This window comes from Taeniopygia guttata, chromosome 11 (genome assembly GCF_048771995.1).
Source record: "Taeniopygia guttata chromosome 11, bTaeGut7.mat, whole genome shotgun sequence".
NCBI lineage: Eukaryota > Metazoa > Chordata > Aves > Passeriformes > Estrildidae > Taeniopygia > Taeniopygia guttata.
In genome coordinates, this window is record NC_133036.1 from 18,696,164 (window position 1) to 18,720,387 (window position 24,224).

At 43.1% G+C, this 24,224-nt stretch overlaps 1 protein-coding gene across 5 annotated transcripts in view; it reads left to right on the plus strand.

The window, feature by feature from the left end:
- Positions 1 to 24,224, plus strand: part of CHST8 (carbohydrate sulfotransferase 8) — a 182,443-nt gene that overhangs the window by 19,294 nt on the left and 138,925 nt on the right. For 3 of the 5 annotated variants that reach the window (XM_041718592.2, XM_072934539.1, XM_072934538.1), the window contains exon 2: positions 23,218 to 23,442. In XM_041718592.2, coding sequence (XP_041574526.2) covers positions 23,334 to 23,442 — 109 coding nt within the window. In that variant the 5' untranslated portion in view covers positions 23,218 to 23,333. Of the gene's footprint in view, positions 1 to 23,217; positions 23,443 to 24,224 lie in introns of those variants that run through there. The other 2 variants (XM_072934540.1, XM_072934541.1) reach the window with 1 other exon arrangement.

Consider the following 24,224-nt stretch of genomic DNA (forward strand, 5'->3'; position numbering starts at 1 on the left):
GAGCTCAGTATTATTCGTGATTTATGCTCTTGCATCTAAGGGGAGAAACATTTGCAATTTTTAAGTCTCTTCATCTGAAACAAAAGGTGAAAAAGAAACTACGGTTGGCTATTACAACACATGCAATAGGTAAGTGATATGGTGACAGATTATAGCTGCAGGGGGAAGGGGTGGCTCGTTCCACTTAATGACTCAGCACATTGTTTTAGTATTTTCATCTTTACATCCCTCTCCCCCCACATGTATCAGTACAGAGGTATTAAGAAATAAAATTGCCTTGATTTCCACAAGTTTGATATTTGTAAATGAATTGCCATTGATAGTTCACGGGCACAGGACTGTAAGAAAATACAGCATAATGTAACATACAGTTGTCTTCACTGTCTTCTTTCAAATACTACTTTCACTAATAAACCCCTAAACACCTAAAAACGTGGCATGGCTAAATATTAATCCTGCCCCATACCATCGTATACACATAAGCTTTTGATCCTTTTGTGAACACCCAGGATTTACATGAAAGATTTTTACTTCTATAGTACATCTCTCAACTAATAAAATCTCCAGTTGGCCTCGAGTTGAGCCTCCCCAGGAGGCAGGAGGAGGAGTGTCAGACGGCATTGCTGAACGGTGCACGGGCTGGGAGGCAGAGCAGAGCAGAGATCTCACAAAGCAATTAGGGGATGAAAAACACGCTGCAGTGATGGGTGCCATAAAAGCGTCAGGGGAACTGGGGCAAGTAAAACATCCATTTCAGCTTCAGTGATTTGTTTTACATACAGTGCTAATATCCTTCAAACAAATACCAAATGCAGTTTAATTTAAATCTTGGAAGCCATTTAGACTAAAGTGAGAGCCTGACATATTTTTCTCTCAGCTAATGCGTACAAGAAGAATCAATATTTTTTCCCAGTATAATTTGATGAATTATTACATCAGACATTATTGATCCAGTCAAAGAAGAAGGAGGTCAAAATAATGAAAATCAGTTGGTTGTGATTAGAAATGCTTGGGATATTAATTTGGAAAAGGTTGATAACTAAAATGGTCTATGGCTTTACACTTATTGATTTAATAAATAGAATAAGCCTTGATGATCCAAAACAAGGTTACTTGTATAGGTGTTTCAGGGGGTTATGTTGCTGAAAGCCAGTCTATATGTCTTCTGTATGTGTATAAATTATATTTTAGTTCAGCACACTGAAAGCATTCATTTTAAACATCTGTTCCTTTCAGCCACAATTTTCTGCTGCACTTTGCTGCTGAGAACCCTTAGACTTCATTCTGGTAGTAGGCTTAGTACTCTTTCAGGTATTTAAAGTTTTTCATATGTTTGTTTCATTTTTAGCAACAAACGCATTCATTAATTTACACACACTTTGTAAACGCTGGGAAGGATTCAAGAGCCTCCCACACGAGAGGCAGTTGTGTTGGGGCTGTGTTACTGACTCCTGCTCGGGTATGCCGTTCTAGCAGAGGAGTACAGAGTCAGTCCGAAAGGCTCCGGGCTGTCTCCAGGAGCACGGCCGGCAGTGAGCAGAGGCCACCCTGTGCCTCGCTGCACACCGGAGAGAGAAAAGGAGCTAGAACGGGATTATCTGGGCGGGACACGGGAAACAATAGCCACAGCTTTCTGTCCCCTTGTCTTCCTACCACTGGAGTCTCTTCTACTTTGGGCATCCCCCTAAGTCTTTGTCCCCTCACGAGCTTTACAGTCCGGGCACTATTCGCCTACCTGGGGTTCACTTTCCTCTTTTTGCAATCTCAGCCTTCCGCCTCCGCGCTTTTGCTGTTACCAGGGTGTGCAGCTGCCTGTTCCCCACAGGGTTCTGCAGCAGATACCCCTGCCCGCAGCCTGTGTGTGTGTGCCTGCCCGGCCCCGGCCCGTGTGCCTGCCCCGGCCGGATCCGCAGCCTGTGTGTGTGTGTGCCGGCCCCGGCCCCGGCCCCAGCCCGTGTGCCAGCCCCGGCCCCGGCCCGTGTACCTGCCCCAGCCCCGGCCCCAGCCCCGGCCCCGGCCCCGGCCCCGGCCCCGGCCCCAGCCCCGGCCCCGGCCCCAGCCCCGGCCCCGGCCTGTGTGCCTGCCCGGCCCCAGCCCGTGTGCCTGCCCCGGCCCTGGCCCGTGTACCAGCCCCGGCCTCGGCCCGTGTACCTGCCCCGGCCCCGGCCCTGGCCCGTGTACCTGCCCCAGCCCCGGCCCCAGCCCGTGTACCTGCCCCGGCCCGTGTACCTGCCCCGGCCCCGGCCCGTGTACCTGCCCCAGCCCCGGCCCTAGTCCGTGTACCAGCCCCGGCCCGGCCCGTGTACCTGCCCCGGCCCCGGTCCTAGCCCGTGTACCTGCCCCAGCCCCGGTCCCAGCCCGTGTGCCTGCCCCGGCCTGTGTACCTGCCCCAGCCCCAGCCCGTGTACCTGCCCCAGCCCCGGCCCCAGCCCGTGTACCTGCCCCAGCCCCGGTCCCAGCCCGTGTGCCTGCCCCGGCCTGTGTACCTGCCCCAGCCCCAGCCCGTGTACCTGCCCCAGCCCCGGCCCCGGCCCCTGCCCCGGCCCCAGCCCCGGTCCCAGCCCGTGTGCCTGCCCCGGCCCCGGCCCGGGCCCTCAGCCGCCCCCGCCCGGCCGGTGCCGCCGGCCCTGCCCGAGGCCTCGGCAGCGGCCTCGGCAGCTCGGAACGGGCTGCAGCGACAAGAAGGATCCGCTCTCCCCGCCCCTTACAGGGACCCCGAATGCTCTCGGTAGTAGCAATATCTACCAGCTGCTAGTAGGGCAGCAGTGGACCTGAATGCGTTTCACCTGCTCTCCCTCAGGTGGCATTTCCCAGAGCAGGCCTCTGGGAAGGGCAATTTAACAGAGAATACAATACAAGTATTATCGCTGTAACCCTGAATTGCAAAAGAGAGTCAGAGCTCTGCTACATCACTGGAAATTTGGGGTTGGTCGCATCCCATCTGCTTCAAACATCCTTCTAGCACAGGAAATGTGTATGTGCAGATACGGCTCATTGAAAGTTAAAATTTTTTATTCTATCTTCTTGCCTCGCTTGGAATTATTCCAAAATTCCTCTTGAGCATGAGAAACTAAATCTGCTTTCCTTAAGGTCTTTAGGAATTCCTTGCTCAGGTTCTGGTGTAATAAATACCAACTGACATTTGAGTTGACAGTAGTTACAAAGTGTGGGCCTCACAGGACAGCAGTACAGTGTGAAAAATTAAAATATCCGTAGGTACTGCTTATTTGCTGCGAGTAGAAGGAGATCCTGGAAAAGAATTCTATATTTCATCCCAATAATCCTTCAGCATGGCCAATGCCTTAAGATATGTGTGTTTTCCCTTGCCAGAAGCACATCTAGCAGGCACAGTAACGGCATAGGAGTTATATAACCAGGGTGACAAAAGTCATCTCTCAGACAGGTAGAAAATGATACGAGCTCTGTGGCACATGACTGGATTGATCATACCTGCTCTGCACCTATTTCCAGGTACAATAGCAGAGCACAGCAAGTTATACTGGCTAACTCAGTGCAGCAGCATCACTGCTGAGTTATAGTTATTATCCTTTAGACAGCATAATGCAACTTTTCCTTCTGGATAAGATCTATTATTTTTGTCACCTGCTCTATAAGAAGACACCCAGGCCATCATTATCTCAGGCCAGCTTTATAGATTCTTTTGCTTGCCCAAATTGGTTTATCCTAGAACTCACCAGAATAAGCAGCATTAGAATAGGAGCTGGCTGGGGTGAAATGGAAGAGAAACACTAATTTTCAGTTCCTGTACATGCTGCAAGATGAAGCAGAGTCTTCTGAGTTTCAGCAATGGGACATGGCAAAACTTTCTGGTCCTTTCTAAACCCAGATTTCGCTGAGCTGAGGCTGTAAAGTATAAGACAGAGTGTGCTTAAAGGGCCATTGCTAAACATTTTCTGTTTTCCAGTTCAGCTCCGGACATTTACATGCAGTAGTGTTTTAAGATTAGATTAAGAAGTACTTCATGGCTAGGCTTACACCCAAGTTCAGGGAAGTCATTTCAGATCTCTGAGCAGCAGTCATAGCCTAAAGCAGAAAGGCAGCTGTCCTGTGCATGGTGAGGTGCCGAGCACTGGGCTCTTAACAAGGCACCAGAGAGTCATTTGTTGTCCCTCACCTGAAAAGAGATATGATTTCCCCAGCAGGGAGCCTGGCATTTGTACTGCAGTTGGATCATAATGTTTGTATCTCTGTTAAAATGGCATATTGCTCCCAACACTGGTATCTTTCTGGCCACAGAGGCTAAAGTAGTATTTCTTGTTCATACTTTATGTGGTTTTTTTTCCTGCAAAGCTTCACTTCTTTATTGTTTCTTATTTAGAAACTATGAGTTATGTAAATAAAATCTGTGACTTTTGCCTTTCCAGGAGCTGGAGCTAAGTTAATGTAGAGCAGTGCCAAGGAGCAAATGGGGTTAGAGCATGTTTTAAATTGCCATTCTCTTGCTTGTAATTTATTCTTCCTATCTGTAGCATTCCTCTGCAGAGATATTTATAAAAATAGGTGTTCCATGCACTGTATATCACAGGTTTATTTAGGATTGTTGTTGAAGATTTACACTGCTCAAAAGAGCAGTCATAGCAGATAATTCCATTTGCAAGCTTCAACAAAGTGTTCTGGGGAAAGTGCTGTTATCACCGTGAAGAATTTTAATGATGGCAGGGTTTACAGACAACTTTGGCAAACAAGGCTGCAGCAAGATAACTCAGCGAGTTCCTTTGCCAGAGGTGGTTTTGTATTTTTGCTGCTGCCTGTTAAACACACCTTACATCCACCTCCCAGACCCCAGAGGAGTTTCAGCACCATGTCTACCCTGCAGTGCTAACTTTCCTAAACATAAAACACCTCTCAGGATCTAACCTAAAAGGGTTGCTGGGCACCTCACAGACCGGCCACTGCTTCTTCTGTTATAAAACTTCTTGTTAAAGTAATGTCTTTTGACTTTGTCATTACTATAAGGACAATGATAATTTTACTAATAACCTAATATGATTCAATGTGATCTCAGGAGAAGCTGGGTTAAGATACCTCTTACTTTCTGGGAGATTCCTCATTAATTCACATCTTGCTGATCACAAGTTTCACTATTGCAGTAAATTAATACTGTGTGTTAGTAATCCATTACAACTGTTGGAGGGAGGAAGGAAAAGAGGAGTTTGCAAGTTGGTAAGACCCTTCACCTCATAGTCCCCAGTGACCAGAGACCCTCCCCACACATTTACACCTGCAGGGACATTCCACAGGGATGTCAGTGATATTCTTGCTATACATTGCATGTAATATATAATTATTATGTGTCATATATTGCAGGTAATATGTAATGATAACACAGTGCTATATATAGCAGTTATCCAGCTTAGATTCCCTTCCCTACAGACAAACTGCTTTTCTGTGCCACAGCCTTGGTGACCCCTGAGAAGCAGCTGCCTTGGCCACCTCAGGGTCCCAGTGCTGCAGGCCATGCCACTGCTGAAAGGGGAAGAGGGACTCTGTGTCTGTGGCCTTCCCTTCACAACTGTTCACTGGTTCCTGGAAAAGAGAATTGTTGCTGCTTCTTCTCATATTGGTCCTTTTCACCAAAACCATCAGATTTTGGTATTGTCAGTCTGACATCCCCTCATTAGCACTGGAAAAGCTCATCAGTCTAATTCTATGTATATTGCACTGGTAACCTTGCAAGATGCCACAGAACTCCCCTATGATTTTTTTCCTTTCTCTCATTGCTTTTATGTTGCCGGCTAGAACAAAGGGATTTTCAGTTAATTATCTGTGTATTTGCTGAAACCACTAACTTACATCCCAGCTAGCACAAAACAGTTGCTTGACTGAAGTTCTTGGCAGATTTAAACACCTTCTGGTCGTAAGTTTAAAAAAAATCTATTCCCATTTTCCAATTTGCATATTCAAATTTTCTTACACAAAAATAAACATTCTACTTTTTTCATTATTCTCCAGTACCTAAGGAAAAGGAGGATGATTCAGTAGCTGGAAAACTAACCTGAAGTGTGGAAGGTCCAAACTCATCCTCTTTTTGTCTACAAATTTCCCACTTCTGTAGGCAAGTTCTTCAGTTTCCTCTGCCACAGCTTTACCTCTGTAAAAGGCAGCAACAGCATTGTTTTCACAGCTACAGATTGTGGAAATCTCAGCTATTACAGTGACAGGAACGGTGCAGGTGATTAAATAAATAAACTGTACTGTAAGAACAGAACATAGAGGCATTTAATCTGGTTTGGTGCTTTGAAAATACATGTATCTCCATGAATATGACTTTCTTTTGGTGCCATTCTGGTTTGGTGCACTGTTCCTTAGCCGAATCCGTTTCCTCAGCTCACTTCACTACCCAAAATATAGTGAGAAGACAGCTCAAAGACACTATGCCAATGTCATGCAGCACGCAGGATGAGATGGCTCCAAGTATTAACTTCTTGAGTTGAATCAGCACCAAGCAGCAAATCATTGCCCTAGAGTTTCAGGAAGCATTTTTTTTTGCACAGTAGCACATGACATAGCTGGAACTCAATTAATGTTTCCACTGAATTTTCATAGATCTGTGCCCTTGCATGCAATATCCAGACAGATCATGTGGAGTCACAGCCACCTCACTGATGGATACAAACTGAATGTCACCATCTATGCACCCATCATGTTGTCCTCACCCTTGATAGTAATTAAATGTGATTTTTTTTCTCCTCTTGGGGAAAAATTAAACAGCTGCGAGTTGTGGAGATTCTATCATATGTGTGGAGTGAGAGGGTTCAGATGTCTCTCTCTTGGCAGATAATTGCTTAGTTTAATGAGGAAGTTTTGTAGTATTTTTAACCGTTGCTTCTGTGCCTTGTTTAATTATTTGCATATGGCATCATCAAGTTAAAAAGAGTGTACACATTCAGAACTTCCTCTCAGTCTTGTGTTAGACATTAATGAAAATAAGCTGAGGAAAGGTTTCTCGCTAATGATGATGGAAAATTAGTTTCAAAACCCCAGAGGTGTCTTGCAAGATACACCAATGATATATAAAGGTCCAAGGAGAGAAATTCAACACAAAATATTGCCTAGGCTCTTTTGGACTGTTTTGCCAAGAGATCTTTTTCCCATTTAATTTAGTAGTTATGAGGGAGGACGGCAAAGAGTAAATACAGAATTTTCTCAGAGATTGCAAGACTGCAGTACTGGCAGCAAGTAAGGGAGGCTGATAAACAGCACAGGCGAGACAGCGAATGCCAGCATGGCATATACAGTAAAGGTTACACACCTGGAGACCTGCAGTAACAGACAGATTCATGGCTTTTTTTTAGTCTTGAGCTAGCGCAAAGTTGAGTGTCTGGAGAGGAGCAATGCTTTATGCATTAGTCATAACGTTTGGAAGGGCAGCAAATCCACAGGCACAAGAGGCACAGAGGCACAAGAAAACAGTTGCTAGTCCTTTTCTTCTCATTCTGCGAGGTGCAGCCTCCAGTTATTCCCAGGCACCTCAGCCAAACAACAAGGAGCCAGTTCAGAGGGGACCATGCTCTAGTTGCACTCTGTGCTACCCTGTGCTTCAGCATCTCATTTGCAAGCTTGTGTGTTCTCTGATAAGGTTGTTTGGGTTCAGGTGTTTTAAGTGTGAGGGGAAGAGACAGTGTTGATCATTAGGACTGACTGGTTCAGTCAGTGGTGAGCAGTGTGTAATATAAGCCACATTTAGTAGTAAGGGATCTGTTTGCCCAGCCTCATGTTTTCCTTCTATAAATTGGGAAGAGCTGCAGAAGGGAGGGTCAGGTGATGCTGCTGACACGGCTCGAGTATTTCAACACATCAAATAGGTCTTCAGTTTGGGGAGTTGTTTATTTTCCCGAACAATAGCCTCCTAATTTTTTGTTTGAGGGCCTGCATAGCTCTACAGATAAATAAGTCTATGGCAATAAGGCTGCTTTTTTTAGATAACTTTCAGAAAAGTTTAGAAATAGCCCATGTACACACTCAGCTTGAGAATTCCTCCACCACACAGCTGCTGCTCACTACCTACACTTGCTGCTTGCATTGTCTCCTATGTCCCCTGGGTTATCCCTTTAATGGCTTTGACATTAAACACCTGAACAGTTGCTCAATATACAGAATAGGAAAAAAAAAAAAAGGATGAGGCAAGATGGATAAAAGATAAATGGAGGTGACAAAGAAGGTAGCACTAATGGTTCAAACCAAAATAGCTCTTTTTATGTTTGAGCAGGTCCTTGAAACACAAATGCATCACAACCATTAGCCATAAGATGCACAATTTGCTTATGTTAGTCTCAGTGCTCTCGATTCACTTCATTTTACTGATCTCAAATATTTTACACACAATTATGATTTTGTAGTTACAGTTTAGTTATGTGGGGAAGAGGCTCTAAAGTGTTCTTGCCACACAGTGTGTAGTGGAAGTGTGTTTAAACCAGAACTAAGGGTTTGAAGAGGTGTCAGGTCCCACTGGTTTTGCAGTCAACATTTAGCAACAATACAGTCATGATGCTACTTTAAAAGAGTACAAAATTCACCTGTAGGAACAATCAATAAAATTTGATTCAATAAATAATTTGGAAGAAAAATTAAGGGACTGGAAGCTGGGAAAAGCCAGAATAAAATCTAAAATAGTGCACTTAACATCCCTGTTCCAGCTGATTATTTTGGGGATCTGACACTGGTCCAGCCACTCTTAGGAACACACAGCAAGACAGTATTTGGGCAAAGCTGTCGTTTTCCGTGCGGTGCATATACATAAACTCTAGTCACTGTTAGCCCTGAAGAGGGCTGCAGAGCTGCAACATTCCTGTCTGGAACCACAGGAGTTCCTCTGCTGGCTTCTGCAGTTTGTTAATCTAAACTTTTACAGCAAGATGTGACACCCAGAGCATCACAGTGAAGTTTTCGTTTTAGCCACAGCTTAGTGCTAGTGATCAGCCCACACACTGCTAATTGCAAGTGGAGTAGTAATAATGTGCAGCCTGTTGACTTTAAAAAGTGTATTTTCCTCAATTCCTGCACTGTTTTTCTCCTGTCGGAGTCACACAACCATGCAGTGTCATCTGCTGAGGCAGCAGAACAGAAAAGGTAAAGATTTCAGGCTCCGGATGTTTTCATCTTGCCAGGATGAGTAGCGGCATCGGTCTGAAAAGGAAGTTACTAAGGAGACAGAAGTTGCTTTCAGTGAACTTGAGCAAAACCAGGCCAGAGAGAGGACTTCCTTGGGAAATACACCCCAGTAAAGCTCAGCTGTGTTGCTGTCAGCAGCCCCTCCCTCACGCTGGCTCCTCTTTAAACGAAAGCGGTGTCAGGCTGTGCAGAATTGGCTCTGTTGGCCGTTCTTGTTGAGATTAGAAAACACAAAATCTGGTGTGTATCTTAACTTAGTCTAGCTAAAAGGTGTGGAGTGGCTGGGCTGGATCTGGATCAAACTATTGGAAATTTAATGAAGAATACTCTTCCTTCTTAAAAACCAGACTTCTCTCTGCTGAGAGGTTTTGTGGTGTGCAGTTAGTGTGGCAACATGATACAGCTCCATGTTTTTTCCTGGAGTCTGGCGCCCTTAAGAGGGTTTTGTATCAACACATTTTGGTGTCCTTAAGAGTGTTTTACATCAATGTATTTACCATGCAACATGGATGTATGTAAATTATAGTGATATTCGCAATATTAATTTTGGCAATATAGGACACCAAATTTATCTTTATCAAGGAAAGCATCCCTTACATCACAAAATTTGACCTAACAATACATTTTGAAAAAGGTATCATTTTGTTAAAAAGCCATTCTGGCCAAGAAAATTTACTTGCTTTAATCAAAACCACAAAACTATATAAACACAATATAAAACAACAGAGAGGTGACTGCACTTTTGTGAGCATCTGAGCATAAAATGGTGAAACAAGATTACCTCTCAAATGGGGGAACTCAAGGGTACTTTCTGTCACAGCACTTCTGTACTGCTCTACCCATAGAAGGGAGAAATCACACTAGAGAGCACCTGAGTCGGGTAAAGAAAAATCAGTGGCATTTCATTTGTATGTTTTACTAATTTCAAGTGTTCAAAATTCTTGAATGACACTCTCCAAAATAATGAGGTTTAAAAATAGAAAATGTCATAAATGCTTTCTGGTTTTTATTCCATAATCAAAGTAATTACAACACTATTTAAGGTTAAGTGCTTTATTATTAATCTTTCATTACCTGTGATTGAATTAAGGGCCAGCAGCATTCAAACCTTTCATGGAGGCACTTGCTGGCTGCTACTACCCCTTTCCTAATATAAGTAGCAGAACTCTGTTGTCTCCAGGGACTCTAGCAAAACATTAGCTTTTGCAACATGACTGGAAAGGTACCAAGTTTGGGTTATTTTCAGTCTGTGGGAGTAAGTTCCAGAAAAAGAGCTGGTTGGGGAATTCTCCAGCAGAAGGTTTTTCAGCAAGAAAATGCCCTTTTCGCACAACCAGTGTTTTCTATGTGAAAAAAAGAAAAATTTTTAAAAATATATTTTTCCCTGGAAGAATCAAAACAAAGACTGGCCCAGCTGCTGCCTGCTACATGCTCCCCAGTCCCACTTTGAGCAAAAAGTGAGTTCAACAGCTGCTTCCCAGGCAGGCTGCTGGAGGTGAGCAGTCCCAGCTCTCTGTCCTCCTGGCATGTGCCAGCTGCACAGGGAGAGGAGCAGGACAAACTGGGGAGGATCAGAGCCCTCCACTTTCCTGGTGAACCTTTGCCAGTTCCCAGGCTTGCTGCACAGCTCTCCAAGGTATAGCAGCCACACACAATGAAAACACTACTTCAGGGCTCAAGAAATTAAATTTTTCTGAAAATCTATTTCTACAAAAATGTCACTTTGACATTTTGTCCTAGTTCAATACACCTGCTCTCCCTGGGGAACAGGGTTGCTGTTTTTGAGATGATTCTGCCCACGCATGGCAGGCTCTCACTGCTGTGGGTGTGACAAGGACACGGTGGGAGTGACCCTGCTGGCCACAGCCATGGCCATGGGGAAGGGCTGTCCCAGAGATGAGGCCTCTGCACAGCTGCTGGGGTACCTGAGCAAGCAATTAGCAAACTGGCCTTGAAATGAGAGCTGAGACCAGAAGAAAAGCTCAAATCCCTCTATCACCAGAGCTATGAAATGTTTATTCCAACCACAGCACAGAAACATGGGTTTAATGGCACTTAAATATATTGGTGTTTTATAGCATCCTAGGACATGAATATATTCATCTCTTTGCTTAGTTGCAGGAAATTGCAGTGATGGATTGACATCATTTTGTAATTGCATGCGATGCACAACCAAAACAGAGCTCAGGCAGTGAGCTGCATTCTAAATGCTCGGTATTTGTTAATAATGAAAGTTCAGCTAGCTTGGTAAAAGAACTGCATATATAGGATGAAATGTTAATTTATTATGGTTCAGTAGAGATTTTTAAGGTAGTGTGATTTTCCTTGAATGCATGTGTTTATCATTATCAGCCTGAACACAACTAGCACTCTTCAAGGTTTCTTGCTGAAAAGAAATTGAGCGTGCAAATACTCTTTCATCATAATCATACTGACTGTGCAGGGTAATTCATAAAAGAGCCAAAAATATATTGAAATTCAATATTATTTTAGTCCAAATCAATATTAATAATTGTTTGTATTTTAAAGTGAAATTTACAGTTGAAAAATGTACAGAGATCAGCCCATAGTTGCTAACACATCAAATTTTCCTATTAAACTTAAAGGCACAGTAATTTTACTTCAAAATGTTTCTTATAAAGCGAGCGAAGGCATTGATCTGTGAAAACAGCTATCTATTATTTATGTGAACAACATTAGAACAGATTTCAATTATAAATGAGCTGAAAGGTCAGTAACTATTTTATTTTTAAGGTCTTGATTTTAAATTTGGATAGCTTAATAAAAATATTTATGTGGGACGGCTCTCAGTGGAAATTGCACAGAAGGATTAGGCACAAAACATTGTCTACAATCAAATCCCAATACTATTGGTACCTTTTACAGAACCATTAAATGTGATTACAGTAAACTAATAATAATTACTTTGATCTTCAGCCATAGAATCATAGAATCATAGAATGGGTTGGAAGGGACGTTAAAGATCATCTAGTTCCAACCAGATTTCCATCTAGCTCCTTCCAGGTTCTTTTGAATGTGGATGCCTCGATTTCTGTACCAAATGCAGATAATTTGAGTTTTCAGTTTGCAATTGCAATTGATGTTGTCTGAGCCTTCAGCCAGAACTTGATCAGTGCCAGCCCACAGGCACAGGGAAGGGGTGAATAACCCTGTGTGGCACAGGGCTGCCCACACCAAGCAGGAAAAGATCCCTGGTTTATATTAGATTTCCTGCTGCAGTGTCTGGGCCCAGACAACATGCTGGTGTCTCAGCAGTACAGCCAGAGCAGTGGTGCTGGGGAGAGCCATGCCAGGGACTGTTTCCCCTCCCCAGGAGAAGTTCTCTGTGTCACAAATACTCTGACAGTTGTTCCATTTCCCAGAGCAGGCACCATTCTGCTGGTTCACACTACAGCAAAAAGAGGGAGGAAAGGACTGAAGTTCTTAGGCCGTGTCTACCTTCTCCTCACTGAGAGCAGAAGCTGAGAAGGGAAGGTGTTACAAACCCAGACTGATGTCAAGTGTGTGGAGTCAATAGAGTACGTCCATTCCTACAGAGCTTCAGTGGAACCACAGGAAGTTTGCTGGTGACATTTAATGATCTCTGGTGTTCACAGCACACAGGCATGCCTAGCAGCTATTTACCTTATCTGTTCTTATTACAAATTACACAAAATATGCTTAAAAATAACTGAATAACAGCAAATCAAACAATATTATTCTCCCACTGTACCAGCATTACAGAACTGATTTTAAAGAGATTTCATGCCTATTAGGATTGTCATTACAGCTCAATATCAAAAATTGCATTCTGTTTAAGATGCTGACTCGTTGCACTGATATTGATGTGTTTCCTCTGGCTGCTCTAAGCGTGGAGTGTCTGAAATTCTGGTGCAGAGTAGCTTGCAGAAAAGGACAAACTGGAAGTGTATCACATGTAGGAGTCCAAGTGCCTTGTACAGTGACCATCCTACTGGTGTCTGCTCCCCTGCATAAACAGGACCTTTGGACAACCTTGCAGCTCCTTTCTCACTCCCCCAGGCTTACCCTTGGTGCAGCACCTGCTAAGGAACCAGCCCCATTTCTGAGCACAGCTGTGTCCATCCTTCCCTGGCTCTGGCAGCAGCTGTGCCCTCCTGTTCAAAGCACGGCTGTGCTGGACTTGCAGGGGGGATTCCCCCCCTTCCCCAAAGCCCAATTTGGCAAAAGGCAAAACTTTTGGAAATGAAGGGGTGTAAGGGTGGAGCAAATGTTCCCTGCCCTGTGCAAGCAGTGCTCCAGTATAACACCAGTAAACATTCCCTCACTCTGAGTGCAGCTGGCACTCTCTACCCCAAATGGTACAGCTCTGCCTCTCTGCAGCCCTGCCAGCTTCCACGTGCACCTGCCCTCACTCAGCACCACACAGAACCATGTCACTCCTTAAACTGATGGAAAAGTTTCCAGAACCTTCTCTTCCCTCATACACACCTGGGAGATCTCTCAGTTTGCAGATCTTCCCTTGGTCCCACAAGGCATATGAGCAGGAGGGGTCAGTGTGGGCCAGCCCAAGTAGATGGTGGCATGTCACAGCTGTGTCTCTGCACACCCAGCCAGCAACCCCTTCAGCACTCAGTGCAGCTTCCCTTTATATGCTTCAATAGCACAATGACTGAATAAAAATGTAAAATTCCATTTCCTGTTGTTTAGAAATTGCACTTCAAGGTAAAATGCAAATATTTTTTTGAGTTTGCTTTATTCTAGAGTAAAATTTTCATTTGGAATCAAAATATAAAAGGCATTTTAAAGACAAAAAAAGCCAGTTTCCCAAGTAGATTTAGTTGTAGAATATGTCTTCTCATCTGACTGCTTTGTTTTAACTGGCCAAGTCAAGAACAAGAGAAAATATCTCAGCTCTGACATACAGGCATAGTCTAAGTGAAAAAGCACCTTGAAGAAACAGATCTTTAATTAGGGAGAAAGCAAATTTCAATAAGAAACAAATTACTCATCATGACTAGAAGGATTAAGAGTCAGTATTAGCTGAGAACAGTCAAATGTACACCATTACAGAAGGTGCTAGAGTCAATAAAGAAACCCTCTCCACAGCCACAGCAAAATGGGCCATTTCAAGGTTAGGAGGTCTATTTTGTTCTTCTTGTAGAAGAACATCACCACAAACCCACACAGTGTGAGTCAGGAGCTTGTTTTCCTTCTGCTTTTGCAGAAATTGTGGTGTATTTTGTTTCCACAATTAAAACCACCCTCACTGGTGACAAAGGTTTTTAATTTCTAGGTTACAGGGACCATTTCAGTTTTCCCTTTTTTTTTTTTTTTTGGTCTGCTTATGACTCCCAGACACATTTTCTCCACTTCAGATACTTTTATCCTTTAGGAAAAGGAAATACCGTAGGGGAATCATAAACCCCTGCACTGTATTACATGAACTGTATTATATATGGCACAGTTAAGCCATAATGTTGAAGAAGAGGGCCCCACACATATATATACATAAAACCACTCAAAATAATTGCTAAAAAAATTATTTAAATTCTCATATCAAGAGGTGTGGCATGGGAATAAAACTTACCCAGTGGAAAGGAACATACTAACTTTTTATACACACATACACATCTATACATATATATCAGCTGCTCATAGAATCTTTAAGTTTTGTCATCTTTTCCTCCTTATCATAACACACTTAAAACTGCAAAGAAAAATTAATTTATAAAGGAAAAATTAAAATTTATATTTGCTTCATACTGATACAAAGGAGGAAGGATGTCTGGGGTAATCACTTGTTTGGTACCCCTGGAAATCCAGCTTATTCCAGGTGCATTGCACTTCTGAAAGAAGGCATTTTCATTTGAAATACCCAGGAAACCTATGGAATAGACAAACGAAGCAAGACAACAGAAGAAGAGTATAATATCATATATATAACTGTTATATGGCAATGCAATAATAAAAAAAAACCCTCTGAAAATGTGAGAGTTACTTTATATAGAAGAGAGATTGAGGCAAGTGGAGGGAAGGGAAGCATTTCAAACTGGGCTGTAGTGAGAACCAAGTGGGCAGCTAAATAACTAGAACTTTTCTGCTGCATTTTACAGGAGTTCAGCATTCTCCACACAGCATATTTCTGTATGTAGTATTGGATGTGGATAACATGCCTATAAATCCTGCTGCCAGGCAGTGCTGCTGTGCAAGTTGTGTGCCTTCCCCTCCAGTGTGGAAAAAATCTAAACAAGTTCATTATTGACATTGACTGTTCACACTGTCACTGTGCAGTTCCTGTGAGATGGTCATTTAAAACACTGTAAAAAACTTTTTTCATTTCGGGGGAAACTGCTTTTGAGATTATGTTTTAGTTTAGGGATAGAATTATAAGCCCTCGAGGATCTTGGAGAGGTGTGTGTTGACTTGCTGGCCCTGCTGCAGCACTGAGGAGATTAGTAACACGCCTGCTACAATTTGCACCCAGAAAGATAGGAAAGAAATCTTCTTGACTTTGAAAGGATTATTTTGGTTGTTTACTGAGTGCTGTCCCTTTTGGTCTTAAATTGTAGATGAAAGTGGAAACCAGAAGTACCCGCTTCCTATTGCAATGTGTGATGGAAGTGAGAGGAGCAGCTTTAGCAGATTTGCCAGGGCTTTTAGAGTGGGAAAAAAGGGTTATACACTACCACTCTTGACTTCAGCCACGTGAAATAATACCACAGCTTTCTGCAATTATGCTGAAATTCAGGCTTTGGCACATTATATGGCTTTAATATCCCTTCTAGCACTGTGTGGGTCCAAAGGACAACACTGGTGTATGTGGGAGAGTAGAACTGGACCCACTAATACCTGACAAAACAAATTTCCACCAGAGTAAGAGAAAGCCTCTTACCCTCCTTTCCACACTCTTTTGGGTAAATGGATTGATGTATAGGTGAGCAAAAGAGGCTCCTGTAGTTTTCAGGGATCTTATCCTGTCCAGAGTTGCCCATTTTGCATAATTGGAAGAGATGCTGAAAGCCAAGATGTGTAATGACACCAGTGACTGGAGAATAGAGCTGTTAATAGGCTATAAGTTCTGCCTAATTTGCTGCCACACTGCTGGTGTGCACTGGTGGCAGGCAGCAGAGGTGGTCAGCTCAGCATGTGCATCTAGGATCACTGGGATGCAGGAGAGGCTGCTTAGGCAGCAGGGGAAGAGCTGTCAGCTCCTCAGGCTGGTCCCGAGCTCAGTAGGTCCAATTCCCCCAGTTCCTGCCTCTGCAGGATTCTCCTCTTGGGAAAATGCAGAGTGTAAAGTAGCACTGCACAAAGTCACACAAGGCAGCTGTGCATTCCCTTCCTGAATTCCAGCTGCTGAACTGCTCTGTGCATCTGGCAGTGCTCAGGAGATACCCACTGGAGCCACCTGGGTGAGGCTTCCTCATGCTCCAGAGGACAGCAGGCTGAGCCACCCTGTCCACTCAAGTATTTAATTCCTGATTTAAAAGGATTTCAGAGCTAGAGAAACTCTCAACTTCTCTGTTGATTTCATCAAAGTAACTTTAATTTCTTTCCCCACAGGAAGGGAAAATTTGAATCCAGATCTTTCAAAAGAGGGTTTTGGGGATGTTTCAGGAGCAGGATATTTTGAACAGTTTCAACTTTAAAGTTAGTATTTCACCTTTCTCCAAAATGTGTCATTTTTATTATTACACAAAGAAGAACATGATTATATATGAAGTTGATATAAGCCAGACAAAATGTTTTGATTTGAAATACCACCTGGAAACAAATCTGTCCTTCCCAAATCTCAGGGAAAATCGAAGTTTTTGTTCTATTGATACATGAGTCTGAATGCAGTGATAGAAAATACAGTACCCAAAGATGAACATTTAATGAATGGAAGCAGCCACAGGATTAGTAGTTTCCTACTTCTTTCTATGCTAAAGAAGCTAGAGGATTTGGGGCATAATACTTATGAGTCATTTGCATTTCCTATGTCCAAGAAATGCTGACAGATGACTTTTAGTATCTCCATCTCTGCTTTTGTAAAACTCCTATAAAAAGTTCAATTTGCTTGTGAATATGAATAATGTTTGCAAATCCAATCTTTGTTACTATAAATGTTACAATAAGCCTGATCTAGGAGCCAGGGGTCAAACAGACTGGACACTTGAACGATGGGAAAACTCAGTGCCCTGTCTTTGAAGGCCCTGTTGTCTCTGCAAGTGCTTTGAAGCAAGGAAACATGTGCTTGGCTCAGCTGCAGAGTGAGAAGTAGCTGTGTTCACACACCTCCTAGAAGCAGCTAATGGGTCTAGAAGAGATCACTTCAGTAAATTTTTTCCTATATTCTTGTAGTAATAATATTCCTTTTTTCTTAATTCAGCTATTTGCCCAGTATAATTATCCCAGTCTCTAACTATATTACACAAGTAAAATTATCTTAATAATGCAGAAAGGAAGTGCTTCGTTATGATGCCTTTTCAGGGCACCCAAAAAAAACCCAAAAGAAGAAAAAAATCCTCACATTTCCCAGCTGCCAGTTAAACTTCTCCAGATCAACTATAGGAGTGCTGAAATTTAACATGTAGTTTTTATTGCTGTCAGGCAAATATTGACTAGCAAACCATTTCTGCATTCAAAAGTATCTCTTTCTGAACTGGCAATCCCACCAGTGGGTGCTTTGGCTGGGGACAGGCCATCAAGGGTAAGACACCCCTGCACATCAAGGGTAAGACGCCCATGCACTGCCACATCTCTCTGTACACAGAACGTGGGCAGGGGCACCTTGCAGAGTTCCACAGCACCAGAGGGATACCCCAGTTTGCCTCCCAGGAATGGCACAGCCAGAGCCACTGCAGCATCCAAGCTGATCTCTGCTGCTCAGCACTGGTCATCCACCAGCACACAAGGTGCTGATTCCTGAATCCCTGATTCCAAAAGACACCTGCATCTTGCTGTCTCCTTTGAATAAGCAGCTCTGCTCTGAGGCACCAGCCTGCTCCCAGCTGCAGGAAGAGCAGCTAAACCTCACACAGCATGAGAAATGAAGTTTGCCATGTATGTGTGAACTTACATTCATTCACAGCTGGTTTGTGATTGTCCAATTTAGCAATAAGTGGTTTCGTGATTTGCAAAGAATGTGTGTGTTTTGTTGACTTGCTGATGTATATGACAACAATATACAATGCTGATGCTGGCATTAGTCTGTGTTCCTTGATTCACTGGCAGCTGCCTTGGCACCTTGCAGTGAAGCCTCAGGAAGAGAAAGTATAAAAGTGCCCTGCACTTTTACAGTGTCTGGCACACCTTGAAGCTTCCCTTCCCCTGGTTCCACAGAGGAAAAACCCTCTTTTGCTCTCACCTTGGCACAGTGCCTTTCATCTTCAGGCTGATTTATCTGGGCTGGTCAGCAGCTCTGCAGCGGAGTGACAGCGCAGCAGCACCAATTGCAAAGAGGGCCAGGCAGGGGGGCTGCAGGTGAGCAGCCAGAGAGAGAAAGGAGGGGCTGTACAGCCTTGGACCCTCTGTCCCTGCTGCTCTCTGCAAAGGGCCAAGCTCCTCGTAAGCAACTGTTGGCAGTGTTGTGAGAGCTGCATACCCTGATACCATGTTTTTCTAAGACAGTCTTAGATGTGCTACACTCATACTGACCTCACCTGAAGATAAAAGCCTTTTCCTGGGGAAAAAGGGACAGCTTATCCTGCCACTTTGCTCTGCAAGGTTTTATTTTACTTTCCTTTGATGCAGCAGTGTAGTTAGGGAAAGATCCAGTTCTGGATGGGCCAAAGGCTGGCTCCTGAGTTTCTGCCTAAGGATTACACCGTGCCCTCAGATTGTATCTCGTCAGTGCTGTTCTTCATCCTGGCCTGTTGGCAGCAGACAAAGGAGAGAATATCATGTCTGCACCACTCGTGGATGGACAAATAGCCATGAGCTGTCAGACACCACCCGAGTGCAGCCTGCCTGACCCACCTCAGACTAGGGATCAAACAGCAGAGGTGTTTTCTTCCTTGGACTGATCCTGTATTGTAACAGCAAACTGCTCACAGTGAAAGTGTTTGGTCATTAGGCCTCCAGGCAGAGATTGCCAAAAACAGACTTACTTAGCACTACTTTCAGAGCCACTTTTGTCAGAAGATTTAAATAAATCTTTGCAGGGTCTTTCAATACTGCTTGGCAGCAGGGAGAAATTAGTTCTGCTTCTGTGTTTGTGAAGAAAAGATTTGCTGCCAGAAAATTTTGCTATAATATTCAAGTATTTTCCACAAACTTCTTTGGAATATTTTTAACCTAAAACTGTACATCTTTTTCCTTACCAGTCTTGCATTAATGTTCCAACACCCATTCTCCTACCTGATGCTGATACTTCCTCACCTCACAATTCATAGGAGTACTGTAGTGATTGATAAATGTCTGAATTGGGAAGTGCTGAGTGCTAATTACTATCCCTGCACACTCCTACTTGTGCTGCTTTCAAGTGCAGGGCAGTCACATAGCATGATAATGGGAAAGCTTAGGAAAACAGATATTGGTACCTAGGAGTCTTATCCATCATAGGAATGTAATAAGGAAGAATAAATTAGAAGTTAGATGTTTCAATTCATTATTGCACATTCTAATGAATCTTTTTCCATCTGTTTAATAGGTTCAGGGCAGCTCAAAATGGAGTTCAGATTGGAAGCTGCTTGCAACCTTATCTGCTTGCACTCTGGGTAATGCTAAGAATTATAAAAATATGTTTTTGCCCATTGTGAGGAGCACAGTTAAAATATGTGACTGCAAATTGCAAGCTGAAGGGTATGGATTAATCCAAATTCTGCCCCCCAGGTGCTGGGACACTGGGTGGGTCAATCCAGAGCTCCCCCATAAAGCATCCATCACATGCCTGAGGAAGTACTGCCTGATGAAACTCTTAGGTCAAGCTGCACTTAGGTTTTTTGTAGGCTTTTTCCCTCATCCATCTTTAAAATGATGTGATTGGAGTGTAAAGGGTATTTTCAAATGTTTCCTTAATGAGGATACTTTGTTCACATTTATCAGTCAGGGCTAACTGCTTTCAGAGTTCCTGTGCTCCTGTAACTCAAGGACCAGCCTGGGAGGGCTTGGGAAGCACATGCTCAGCATCTATAAGCCAGCCCCGGCCATTCACCAGCTTTGCTCACAGAGGACACCTTAATTAAAGTCAACTGATTGGAAAAATAATTACAGGAGAATAGGGAGAGGAAAGTTTAGACCCATAATTTAAAGATCTCTGATGTTTGTGTGTTGTTGAGAGGTAGTCATTTTGTTGAGAGGAAAGAGGATCTCTCTTTTTCTTTCTCGGACTCCTGTGCTTGCAGAAACATGCAATGGCTACAGGCAACAAGCAGCAGTTTTTTCTTTAGTTGTGCAATTACATGTGGCCTTTTATTCTTTCAAATATATGCTTTCACCTAAATTTGTTACTGTTGTATCTTGAGGTGTCTTGAAGAGGCTGTAATGTCTAACCTAAAAGATTTTGTATTCCTGGACACAGTTATTCTATAGGATGTGGAATAATGTAAACACTCTAACTGTTAAAAACTGCTATTGTAGCATTTCTTGCACTAATTAAAACCTGGCTAGGGATCTTCTTTCTTGATGCTGCCTCTACTTCAAAGAAAAACATTCCAACAAATCAAATCCAGGGAAAATGGTTTCACATTTTAAGCTAATAATAACAATTGTTTTAGAAACCCATACTTGCTCAAGGGTATAATTCATTTTAAAAAAAGACCTTAGAATGCAACACTAAGCAAATATAAACCCCTTGTTATTGGGGGCTGGATGTTTTCCAGCCACTCCCTCTCAGGTGATGATTCTGCATTTCTCACCAGCTCTGTGTCCCTCCAGCTGGGGGCATTCCCACAGGGAGGGGCAGCACCAAGGCTGCCAGACTGGGACCCCTCCAGCTCTCTGCAGCATCGTGGCCCTGCTGAAAAACCTCGGGCAGGGCACCTGCCTTGTGCCTGGTGTAGCTTCCTCCTCCCCATGGGCATGCAGAGAGCATAAACAGGTGACAAAAAGGAAATCCTGTATGTTAGGAAGCCAAATACAATTCTTAGAAAGCTCTGATTGGACAGATTTACCAAAGGATGGTGTGATTTTGGTGATGTTCTGGTCTTGCCACCATTGGATTTGGCTGGAAGTGCCCATTCAAGGAACCCCTGCCTATGCAGCCAAACAAATACTGCAGTGACCAGAGAGGGTGGGTTGTGTTCCTGTTGCTCATAACAGCAGTGGTTGGAAGTGGAGCACAGTTACTTGAAGGCTAATCTGACTCCCCTGGTGCTTTAGAGCATTTGGCATTTAAAGGTAAATATATACAGTAAATGCAAATGTCCATCCATACTAGATTCACAAAAAGCACAGATGGACCTGCACAAGGGCTTCTAACAACCTGGCTTTGCTAGTGCAGAAAAACTCAGCAATGTTTTATTTTAGTTTTACTTTTAAAGGTATGAGAAAAGCTTAAGGTGAAAAAAAGAATACACAATTACTGACTGCCTTAATTTGAACAGAGAATAAAGCTGAATTTGCTTATGCATAGAGGGAATGTAGTGCTCTGCATTCATTTAAGATACAAGCATCCTTCAGTGTTCCTGGTCTGGACCTCTGGCTGCTTTACACACTGAATAAATATAGTTGCCACTAAATAATGTTAATAACCTTATCAGTCAGAGTTACAGAATGACTTCATCTTTCACACCTCATGTTCTTCTTTGATGCATTTTAGAAATGTAAAATGCCAGTACACTACAGAAAATTAAAAACTTGTTAAGGAAACCACAAAAAGCATACAGGTTGCCACAACACCAAATATTCCAGGCACATTAAGAACAAATCTTTAAAAGACTTTTCCTGACATAACTACTTTGAATCATCACCTCTCCACGCCCCATCCTTCCTGCAAACAGATGTTACACAGTCCTTCTGTATTTAAAATCCCCTTTGTAAACAAAGACCAGCTTCAAAAACTTTCCTTTTGAGCAGGCCAAATTTGCAGTAAAAATATGGGAAAAGCAAAATGATTGCTACTCCTGCAGCCTGTTGCTGACCTCCAGCTGAGCCCTTGTGTTCAATAATCTGCTACTGAGAAATCCAGTTACATTTTGGGAACCAGTTCCACTGCCTGTGCTCTAATGCACCTTTCCTTGTGTTACTGAAAAATGCAGGATTGGCACAGCTCTGTGGCAGAAGTACTCACTTTAATTAATAAAGACATGTGGCCTTGGTGGTAGTTTTCCTCCCTGGTTCCCATTCCTTCACTTTTTCACTTCTTAGTATCATACGAGGAGAGATGCTGGTTCCAGCAGGACTTTTCATGGGCTTAAAGGCTCAGGGCTGTGCTCAGTGAGGGGTTTAGGAAAACACACCACAGCCCATGTGGGACCAGGGCTGCTCTGGGACTGCAGCAGCAGCAAATGCCAGAGCCAGCAGCGAGGATTTGCAGAACAGACCCAGGAGCTCTCAGGGAGCCCCAGGGGAGGAGAGGCAGCGCTCCTGCGGCTCCTGCACAGATTCCTCTTGCTGCCCACCCTCTTCCTTCATGTTTGATCCAAGCACTGTGACCAGGATTTGCCTCAGAAATCAATTTGTCTGCAGAGCTTCTTCAGTGTGTGACCTGTGGGGGTTGGTTTGAGAGTGACTGTTTCTTCTCAGAGGTGAAGCAGCAGCTGCCAGTTCTGTGTTTGGCACGAAGGTGCAGCTTTCATGATTGTTCCCCACACATTCTCCCCCTTTATGGTTTTCATATTGTTTAATCAGTGAGAAATAAAAATAAAAGTGACACATTCTAAGCAAACTATTGAGAGGGATTTCTCTGAAAATTGCAGTCATGGCATAACATTTTTTTCCCAAAATGCAATTTTTAACTATATACTACATCATCTTTTCTACATGTTAAAAAAGGCCATAAAATTAAAGACAAAATGATGGGACAGAAATGTACTGTATGACTGCAATTAACTGTACAAAATAAATACTAGAGAAATCAGTTATTTGGTTTAAATGAGAACTTAAGTCTACTAATTTGCATTGGGAAAATAAATGCCCTCTATGCTAAATTTTAGGGATTTGATTTTTTATTTTTTGTAGACATATTACACCAGAATTCCAGATGAGAGGACGAAGACTATGAGTGAAGAGTGCCCTGGAGATCACATGCAGTTCTTTTCCTGGGTCAGAACTGGATTGATCTGAGAACAGTAATTATGAGGCTGACATGTATGTTCTCCTTCATCTTGCTGTTTGGAGCAGTTGGGCTCGTTGTCTTCATTCACCTACAGGATCCAGAAGAAATAGTTCATCAGCAGACACCAGGTTAGCATTCCTGTTTCTATTTGAATCACCTGCCCTTTCATGGTCAATATTTTGTACTTATATTCTCAATGTATTTTACATATTTCACAGAGGATACCTCAAGAAAGGTGTGTCATTCTTAATGAAGGCTACCTTGAAAGTAATTATCAATTTCTTTAAAAACCAAAAAAAACCAAAAAAAAAACAGTTCCAAGAACTAATTAATTGATTATACAATGACCTTTCCTACGTGCATAGGGTCCACCTGAGTGGAGCTAAGTTTCTGCTAAAGTGGAGACCAACTTTTACTACCAACAATATCACTCTAAATGTGAAAATGAGAGATTTCATCACAAGTTCTGTTCCCGGAAACGCACACCTCTGAATTTACTTGCATGTGGTATTCAGTGTGTCATGAGATGCAAAATAAGAGATGTATGAATGAGTCGCATCAGAAACTTTAAATACTTTAGGATGCATTCACTTAATCTGCCTAACTTGAATTAAACCTTTCATAACAATTATTCATATTCATGTCGTCTTCCTGCACTACTAACTTGAACCTGTGAAGAGTCACAAAGGCCACAGAGATGGGAGAACTAGAAAATTGTGGACTGAAATAGTAGTTTCCTTTAAAAGGCAGGCATGAAAGTATGAAAGGACCAAAGATCAGTTCTCTTTGACTGTGGCTGTAATGAAGGCTGCTTTAGAGCCTAGACAAATGCCAGTGCAGTTACTCTCATCCAGGATAATGCCACCGTGTTCTGGGGTTTGGTCCCTGTGTTTGCTCTTATTTGCACTGA